The sequence below is a fragment of the Impatiens glandulifera genome, chromosome 3 (assembly GCF_907164915.1).
Source record: "Impatiens glandulifera chromosome 3, dImpGla2.1, whole genome shotgun sequence".
NCBI lineage: Eukaryota > Viridiplantae > Streptophyta > Magnoliopsida > Ericales > Balsaminaceae > Impatiens > Impatiens glandulifera.
In genome coordinates this window covers 47,443,457-47,454,098 of record NC_061864.1, presented here as the reverse complement: position 1 = coordinate 47,454,098, position 10,642 = coordinate 47,443,457, and the positions used below count along the sequence as shown (strand labels likewise).

The following is a 10,642-nucleotide window of genomic DNA, read 5'->3' as shown; positions in this document are numbered from 1 at the left end:
CTACTCATAGAACATCACGACGATATGTTTTCTCAACATATGAGGCTGGTGATTTTGGTATTGTTTGTATGGGCAATATTAGTCAAGCTCAAGTAGTTGGAATTGGTAATGTTTGTGTTGACATGGTCAATCACACTACTCTTGTTCTAAAAGGGCTTAAACATATTCCTGATATTAGTTTCAATCTTTTATCAGTTGGAAGATCGGATGATAAAGGCTTTTGTAAATCTTTTCCTAGCGGTAAATGGAAGCTTAAAAGGGGATCAATGGTGGTTGTTAAACGTGAGAGATTTTTGAATTTGTATATTGTTTATTCTGGAATATCTAAATGTTACATCAACACTTGTGAAGTTGATTCTTCTTTTGAGTTGTGGCACAAACGTTTGACTCATATTAGCGAGAAAGACTTAAAAGATGTTTGGTACTTGATTTTTATATTTAGGAATGGGAAAGAGAATCAATATGCATATTTGGTTGATGGGTTTCATTCCAGCATAGTGATTTGATTAGGAATAATCCATTCCTCTATAAACTGTGAGGAATGAATCTCATTCCCATATGATGGACTCACTCTCTCCCATGATGTCCACTGTTATGTTATCTCTCATAATTATAATTATAATATTATATATATTCTTTTATAATTATATTAGACATTTTTCTATAATTAAAATAATAATTATTTTCTTAATTTATTTATTTAAAGTAATTATTTTAATTATTTATATAATACAAAAAATTATTTATAATAAAATAAAATTAATAAAATAAAATTTTAAAAATAATTACAATTACTAACAATAATATAATCATTTTTATATAATTACTTTTAAATATTATATATTAATAATAAAATTATAATAAATTAATTAAAATATAAAACTTTTAAATCAAATAACAATTTTATATAAAAAGTTATTATTAAAAAGTTATACCATCTTAAAATATATGTTATTAATTAAACTTTTATATTTAATTTGATCAATTATTAATATATAATATTTTAAAGGCTTTGTCTTATATTATTTAAGTTTAATAAAAAAATGTTTTTATTCATAAATAAAAAAAATTAATCATTCAATTATTTTTTTATTAAATATTATAGAAAAATATATATATAATCAGTATGATAGGATATTAGATGTTTATATTTTATTAAATTATTACACACTTCAATATTTTATATATTTTAAACCAATATGATATAAAAATAATAATATTTTATATTTTAATTAAATAAAATATAATAAAAAAATTCAAACATAATCAATGGAATTGGAAATATTCAAAGGTTATTAATGGGATTGAAAGTGATTAATACTCCTAACCAAACACCACACTTCTACTAATCATACTCATTCTCATTACATACATCTATCAATCCCATTGTTATTCTCATTCCCTTATTCGAACCAAGCGCCCCCTTAGCTATGTTGGCTAAAAAGAATGTGTTATGTGGGGTTTCGAATGTGCACTTGAAGAGATGTCCAGATTGTTTGGCTGGTAAACAAAGACGAGTGTCATTTAGATCATTTGAATCAAAAGAAAGTTATAATTACTAGAGTTGGTGCTTTCTGATGTATGTGGGTCAATAAAGTCAAGATCACATGATCGACTTTAAATGTTAACAATTTGTTGGTTATTTTTAGTGCTACATTCTGAACGGTGAATATTTATTTTTTAGGGCTTCTAAGACAGTCTACGAGAAACCAAAATTGCAAAATTGATAAGGTTAATTGATCTTACTCTTTCTGCTCTTTATTGTTATTTGCCAAGATTATTGTGTAATCTTTATATAATTGATTAGTGACTCTAGTTTGATTATAACTAGTGTGAACCCATGTTTGTAACATTGTTGATGATAGTGGATTGTTAAATGGCATGTTCAAGTCCCGTAATTTTTTACTCTCGATTTGAAGAAAGTTTTTTCCATGCTAAAATTATTTTGCATTGTCATTTTGATTTCATTCTGCTTTGTTTTGCTATCTTTATGTTCAATTAGTTGAGAAAGTGTTATATTTTGAAGAATATATTTTCACACCACCAATTTAGTCTAGCAATTTTCTAGACAATGAATAAAGTAGACAAAGAGCAAAACAAATGACATCCAATTGTCCCAACACCATTTTGAAATTGATGACCAAATTCTCTTTAAATCCATTTTCAAAATGTATAAAAGTTTTCCCTCACAGAATTAAGATAACTTTATTTTTTTTAGTCTCAGATTCCTGTTCTTATTCTTCTTAATCTCTACATTTCAGACACAAGAAATGACCTCTTTCCAAAATAAAGAATTAGTGATGCTTGTACATGAAAAATAAATCTATTTAATTAAATTTAATATATTTTTTAAAATATAAGAATTATGATTGAATTATAATTTTATAGATATTCAAAACATAGAATTAATATGAATTATCTTAGATATACTTTGGAACCTAGATATTGATCAATATCTCAATTATCCAATACAATTCAAACATTATAAGTTTGAGCTATTTGTTGAGCTCGAAAAATTATTCTCAACATATATATCAACATTTTTTTAAACAAAATTAGATCATTTTGATTTAACATTAAAAATGTCATAGTTTGTCTGATCTTTTTTATATTTTCTTTGTATCTTCAGACAATTATATTCATTAACAACACTAGGACTGCAAATGAGTCAAGTTAATCGTGAGCTACTCGTGAGCCGCTCGATCAAAGCTCGGCTTGAGTTTGACTTTGACCGAGCTCGAGCCGGCTCGTTTAAAATTCGAGTCGAGCTCGAGCTCATATAATGCTTGTTCGATGGTTTGTCGAGCTTTTTTGAGCCTAAGTATATAATATATATTTTTTATTTATTTAATATTAAAACTCAAATAATATAGTTTTCCCTCTCTTTCTCTTCAAAGTCCATATGAAGGCCCACGGTCCATAAGTAAAATTCTAATTTCTAACATATCTACGACTCTTCATCTAACATAATCTTCTTCATCTAATCGCCTTTTCTTTCATTCTCATCTAACCTAATCTTCTTCATCTAATCGCCTCTTATTTCATTCTTCCTTCATTTTCTCTTTCATCTTCACCATTTCTTTCATTTTCTCTTCCATCTTCACCATTTCTTTCGCTCACTCTTCACCGTTCTTTCACTCTTAATATTTTCTTCATTCATTCTTCACAATTTCTTTAACTCTTAATCTCTTATTCTTTAGTCTTCACATATTTTTCACTCTTCATCTATTCATTTTCTTCTTTTTTTTCGTATTCGATCTCATTCAGAAGAGGCTTACAGATAATTAAAATTATTTTCACTTTTATGATAACTATTGTTTTTGCTTTTTATTTAACTTTGATTTTTTTTTTTTTTACCTTAAGGAAATCCAACAACTAAGAAAAGAAAAAATTATTTTATTAGTGAACTCAGTGGTAAGGTAAGTGGTAAGGTGAGTTTTTGTTCATCTTTTTTTCATGTATTAAAAGAAATTTATGCTTATATATCCTTTTTTTCATGTATTAGGATAAACTTAGACTTCCATTATTCTATACATATTTCGGATGAATATATAGAATAACACTTTGGTTATAAAAAAAGACTGGTTATAAAAAAACGGAAATAAAAAAAAAGTTTAATAAATTATATATAATATAAGTATATTATATATAATATTGAAAGAGATAAAAAAGGGTTAATATATTATATATAATAAAAATAATATTATGATATAATAATTAGTTTAGTATAAAAAGAAATAAAAATTGTTAATATTTTATTTACATTAGAAGTATATTATATTTATATTGAAAAGAGATAAGAAAAAAAGTTAATATATTATATATAATAAAAATAAATATTATGGATATAATAATTAGTATATTATAATATATATAATATATTACGGATAAAAATTGTTAATATATTATATATAAAAAATTGTTTCTTATATATAATATTGAAAGATATAAAAAATATTAATATATTTTATATAATAAAAGTATAATATATATAATATTTAAAGAGAAAAAAAAATGTTAATATATTTATTATATATAATATGGAGAGAGAAAAAAAAATATATATTATATATAATATGTTTAGAGAAAAATATAATTTATAAGATTAATAATATATATTATAATATATAAAAACAATAATAAATTATTGTTATAAGTTAGATTCTTCCTAAAATATAATGTTTGAATCTTGTTATACTTGCACCCAAATAATTCAAATATATATAATAATATCTAATAGAAAACATAGTTAATAAATCTAAATTATTTGTTAATTAGCTTAGATCAATTAATTCTTTTTATATTAGATGTTTGATAATTTTATTTTAAGTATATTATAGGTGAAATTGACATATTTATTAATATTAGGTAGGTTTATGGAAGAGTCGTCTCTTTTACTTACCATAAATAGTGTCATAGCTGAATCCAATGAGGTTGAAATTGAAAGTAACATTTAGTGTTGGGACAAAAGTCATTAATTCTTACCGTTCATTACTATCTACGAATATAGTGCAAACTCTACTTTGTGGGGGTGATTGACTTCGACATATAAATGGAATGAAAAAAAAGACTAAAGTAAGTTTTATTATTAGATTCTTATGTTACATACTGAATTTTATTACCTATTTAATTAATTTTTCACTTTTTCAGAAAGAGAAGACATATCAAGAAATTTTGTTGTCGATATCTACCTCTTAAAGTAAGTTAAATTTTAATTATTTGTTTTAACATTTATTTTTTATATTAATTATTTTTAAGATTAAACATTTCATATTATTGAATGCAGGTAGTTGTATGTGTGCTATGATTGAAAAACATGAGTTAAAAAGATTAATATATTGAATGTTCAAACAATTTTTATAGTTTTGTACTTTAATTTTTGAAGTTTATGTTTTAGAATTTTGATTAGTAATGGTGATTTAATGTTTTGGATTATTATGTTTTAGAATTTTGAATAGTTATGATTGTTTCATATTTAATTTTGAAATATCATGTTTTAAATTATTAATATGTATGAAAGTTTGATATTTTAATTTTATAAATAAATTTGGTTCGAGTTCGAGCTAGAATCGAGTTCGAGTTCAAGATCGAGTTTGAGCTTGAAAATTAAATTTTTGTTCAAATTTTCGAGTCGAGCCGAGCTTGTAAGTAATATAGTCGAGTCGAACTCGAGCTCAAATTTATAAGCTCGTTCGAACTCGAGTTCGAGTCGAGCTAATAAATACTTAATCGAGTCGAGCTCGAACTTCAGCAAGCTTGAGCTCGACTCGGCTCATTTGCAGTCCTAGGCAACACAATATTTATTTAAAATTCCAGAAACAATAACAAATTTCAAAAAGATAAAATTTCATTCTCTAAAAAATTATAATAAACTTGTAAAACCATTAATAAAACCTTATAGATGGAGGATACTACTACAACTTAATCTGTAATTGGGGTTAGAGTTCTTGATCTCTAGGACCGAGTGGCAAATCTTTGATCAAAGTGCAGCGGGAGATATATTAAAAAAAAGATTTAAAGATTATAGGAAAGGAAGAATCAAAGATAATAAATTTTGTGAAAACTATCACCCGAAAAATGAAAAACGGAAATATAACAATCGTAATGAATGTAGAACAATAACGTAAAAGAAAAGAATAAACAAAATAACGACACAAGAGTTTTACCCAGGTTTGGACCAACAATGTCATGCGTCCTGCTTTCAGAGAATCGATTCAATAGAGTTATAATTATAAATTCTAACTCTCTGTATGTTTTAGGTTTTAGTCTCACAACGCTCTGCGACTCGTTTACAATGTAAATATATATAGGCTTTTAGAATTCATAATTAGGAAAGAATTATTCTCTCTATATATTATAATATATATATATATATATATATATATTCTTTCCCTTTTAGAATATATCATTCTCTCTATATATAATATAATATATATGGATTTTTTCATTCTTTTGTACCTAACATTGGAGCAAAATAAATTGGGCCTCAAAACCCTATGCCCAATTCCACAAATCTATACCTTGCCTCTATGTCCATTATCAAACGAATGAGCCTCATCACTAAGAACTTCTTAGAACCGATCCTCCTACTTCTTCGATTATGTTCCAAACTTTGTGATGTGAATCAAGTCACAACATTTTCGAAACTTGATTCCCGTCACCACCTTTGTGGCCATATCTGTGGGATTTTCATCTTTGTGAATCTTTTCCACAACTACTGTTTCACTAGTTATGACATCTCGAATGTAGTGAAGTTGAATGTCGATGTGTTTTGTGCGCTCATGAAACATTGAGTTCTTGGACAAGTGTATGTCGCTTTGGTTATTGCAAAACAACTCCACCTTGACATGCTTCACCCCAAATTCAATCACAAGACCCTTCAACCAAAATGTCTTCTTGACTCCCCCTGTCACAGTGATATACTCGGCTTCTGTTGTTGAAAGAGCAACTACGGATTGTAATTGTGCCTTCCAACGTACCGAGAATCCAAATAGGGTAAACACATATCCCGTTAGGGACCTTCTCTTGTCCAAGTCACCTGCAAAATCAGCATCAACATAGTTTTAGCCATTGTGGAAGGGCCTATTCAAGGGAGGGTCGTTGTAAGTAGCATCATCATAGGTCCTAATGCGGGGATCTTGGCCATTAACAGACCTACCATGTTCAATGGTTGTGAATCTTCTTTTAGAGGCATTGGACCTTCGGTCCATATTATTTCTTAATTCCGTCATAATATGGCGTAAGGCAGCATTCATAGTAATTGATTGTTGGGTCAGACCTTCGATTAGGGCCTTAAAGGAATCCATCTCTCCTTGTTGGCGGGTTTCTATCATCTTAGAATCGCCTAACTCTAATACCAAGATGTTACGACTTAATATATAATTGGGGTTAGAGTTCTTGATATCTAGGACCGAGTGGAAAATCTTTAATCAAAGTGCAGCGGAAGATTTATAAAAAAAAGATTTCAAGATTATAGGAGATGAAGAATCAAAGATGAGAAAAGAATACTACTGGTATATACCTAACAGTCCAACACAAAGAGTCAAAATAGAAAATACAATTGGGATTAAGAACTTTCACAAGATTTTTCGCATATCCATGCCCCAATGGGGGAGTGATCTCAGCATATATAGTAGCTGAATTCCCCTAAAGTATTCAGTTACAACTGTTATAACAACTACTAGAGAATTAACCATAATCAGTTTTGTGAATAACAGAAAAGTGAAACAAAAAAAGAATTTTAGAACTGAAAACAGAAATCCCACACCATTTAGCCCAAGTGCTCAATAGGACTGTGAATGGTACTGGGTCTGTTCACAAAGAGATAAACAAATTTTGTTTTGAGAAGATTAAAACTATTTTTTTACTATAATGTCCATTTTAATCGTAATTATATTATTATAAATCTAATTAAAAAAAATACATTTTCTGGTGATATAGAAATATTAAAGATTTTGTAGTTTATGAAACTTTTCTATTTTAGATATACACCCTTTAATTGTTTCATAATATGACTTTTCATATAAAAAAAACATAGATGTAAAATGGTCAATATAAAGTTTTACCAAACAAATTCAGATTATTGAAATGCAGTAAAGATGCCTCACTCTTTCCAAAAACAAACTACAGAAAATAGATCATTTGTATTATTATATCTATCATTCAGAATGTGTCCTCTCCTCATCTTCGACTTCAACTTGTTGAACTCCAAAAGATACATTCTTTCGATTCGATTTAAGAACAAGCTGCATACATATATAAAAATAAAATACGTACCAAGTTGATACAAGGAGTCCCAACAATACAAATTAAATTACAAGAAACAATAATCATAAAACAATTATTCTTACTTACATGAAATTCATCACCAGCCACTAAAGGACCATTTACCTTCCCACCAAAAGTATTCCCATAGGAATCACGTAGAACAACACCAATAATACCATATTTACTATGTATATTACCAGTTGATTCCTTACAACTTAATGATGCACTAAGTTGTATGACCTTGAACGACCCCTGCATTACAATTTAAAATAATGCTTAAATATACAAAATATTATTTGAAACATATATTTACAAGAAGTTCTAGATTTAGTATGAGATTGCACCATGAGGGTCTTTGTGAAGTTATTAGTGGACTGAATCTCAGCATAAGAGATTGTGCCAGTTGCAGACAAAACCATAATGTCACGGGGAATGGTCAATGCAAATTTTATTATGGTTTCAACTATGTCCTGAAAGAAAAATAAGTCATAAAATATAAGTTATTATATAAACTAGGTATTTTGAAATTTTTGTTTTTGTTGTTATCAAAGTTTATTATATTATTAACAAACAATTAAATTACATAGTCAATATGTTGTAACATTGATTATATCCATAAAGTGAATAAAAGTGAGGGAAAATATTAGGAAAATATCAAATAAAAGAAATAAATTTGAAAAATAACAAAAGTTTAAATTTAAGGATCACAACTTTCAAAGTTTCTCTTCTATATGAATTTTACCTGTCCTTTTTCTAATGTTATAGAATGGTAGATAACTTCTTTGTCTGCACAAGTATTCAAGACAATAATCAGTTTAATTTATACAATAAAATCATTATCATTTAGTTGAAAAACGAAATAATAAACTCAAAGATGAAAAATAGATTATCCACGTCTCGCAAATAATAATCAAATTGACAAGTATATATGTTTTGAATGAAGGAATTAAGTGTTAATCAAGATTCCCTAAAATGAATTGTAATTTTATTTCGAGTTTTAATATTATCTTCTATTATTGGCCTAATTTGCCTTAAATTTGAGATCTTAGGTGTCGCAGAGTTCACATATATCCTTACATTTTCCCCCTCTCACCATGGGATATTAACCTGTATAAATTTTAGATAAGATATACTGTATATTTTTAAATACAAAATAATTGATCAAATGCACGTATTATGTTTATACAGAATGAGATATACAATTAGAGAAAATAAAACTTAATAGAAACAATAATATTAGAGAAAAATAATGCATATAACTTTTTCTATTATAAAAAGATTTAACCTAAAATGCAGTTTAGATATGAACAATGAATAATGAATAGACATAATCAATTTAATTAGATTGACCCAAAATAAGATCCAAGAAACTAATTATGTCATTTCTAAAATAATTCTATATTTTCTTACAAAATAGACTCAAACAACGTTTATTATACAACACAAGTACTTACACAACTTAAATTTTTGATAGAACAACTTGAGTGTGTTCTTCTCCTTTTTCGAGTGTTTTTCAGAGCTCAATTACAAATCTCTCCTTAATACGACAAATTTACTTAAATATATTTAATAGAACAACTTGAGTGTGTTTTTCTCATTTTCCGAGTGTTTTTTAGATCTCAATTACAATTATCTCCTTAATACGACAAATTTACTTAAATTTGTTTTATATTCCAAACTTTTCAATAAATAAATTATGATTATATTATCTCACCTTAAATAAACTCAATATGGTACTTTTAAAAAATTAACAAAATGTTTGTAAAATTAGTTTAAAATGTAAAACATAATTACAAATAAAAAAATTATCATCATACTAACTACTTATTAGAAATAATTTAGTCCATAATTCGGATCCAGATCTATGTTCTACCACATTTTCCAATTCTCAGTAAACTTCTTCAAATTTCATCAAAATTATATAGAGATGGAAGAATTTTTCATCGAGGGGGAAGGATTTTTTAAGAAGGGGACGAACAGTCCATGGCTTGTCAGATCTGTCCCCCCATAATTCATACATTTATCTTAAAATAAAATGATATGCAAAAATTATAATAAACATGTTATATAAAGATAATAAGAAGATAATAGATTAATATGAGTTACTATTAAGCTTTTGGATTCATAATCTAAATCTCATACTTTCTTTCTCTATATAAATCGCATAATAGTAAAGATGTTATAAGGAGCAAACAAACAAATTATGAAAAAATTTAAATACGTGCAAATTGTAAAAGAGTAAAAAAAACTTACCATCATCCATTTGGGAGTTCGAGCCTGAAGCCATTTTGCAAAGTCTACCTTAGAGATTGAAGGAGAATTTAGAGAGAGAAAGACAATAATAAGAAAAATTATAACCCTACAAAAATGATAAGTCAAATGTGAAAGATAAATAACTTTTAAAAGGTAAAAAATAGCTTTTACTTTTATTTTTACTTTTTTTATATTTTTGGAATCTTAATTATTTTTCTTTTTTTCTCTCGTTGAATCTTAAATTTTTTACTTACTTTATATATACATATATATTAAATTAAAAATAAAAAGTTAAATGGCATTGAATAGAAAAGATTTATTTATTAATTTATACAGATTTACTAAATTTACATGGTAGGTTGAAAAATAGAAAAGATTTATTTATTAATTTATACAGGATTTACTAAATTTACAATGGTAGGTTGAAAAATATAATTAAAATACTATACATAAATGAGTCAAAACATATGTGGTTAGGATAAAAGATCAAATATATCCGTTGCTTGAACATAATTTCTATATACAAGTTTAAATATTTTAAATATTAATCATTTGAAATTAAAAAAATAATAAAATGCCTCCCAAAATTCAAATTTCAAATAACCATGTATTGTTTGATTCA

The 10,642-nt window shown here is 26.4% G+C and overlaps 1 protein-coding gene across 1 annotated transcript; it reads right to left on the bottom strand.

Moving 5' to 3' along the window:
• Window positions 1-7,658: 7,658 nt before the first annotated feature.
• LOC124930290 (AT-hook motif nuclear-localized protein 14-like) lies at window positions 7,659-10,054 on the bottom strand. The gene is made up of 5 exons (XM_047470647.1): window positions 10,021-10,054; window positions 8,510-8,553; window positions 8,112-8,237; window positions 7,855-8,019; window positions 7,659-7,745 (listed from the first exon to the last, which is right to left on the bottom strand). Exons 1-5 carry the CDS (start codon window positions 10,052-10,054, stop codon window positions 7,659-7,661), a joined length of 456 nt encoding a protein of 151 aa, XP_047326603.1.
• Between the last annotated feature and the right edge of the window lie 588 nt (window positions 10,055-10,642).

Bases quoted from the DNA above. Each gene is read 5' to 3' on its own strand.
- LOC124930290 (XM_047470647.1), bottom strand. From the start codon at position 10,054: ATGGCTTCAGGCTCGAACTCCCAAATGGATGATG. The intron at 8,554-10,020 runs GTAAGTTTTTTT...ATACTTGTGCAG, and splicing joins GAACTCCCAAATGGATGATG to ACAAAGAAGTTATCTACCAT. The intron at 8,020-8,111 runs GTGCAATCTCAT...ATTGTAATGCAG, and splicing joins ACTTCACAAAGACCCTCATG to GGGTCGTTCAAGGTCATACA.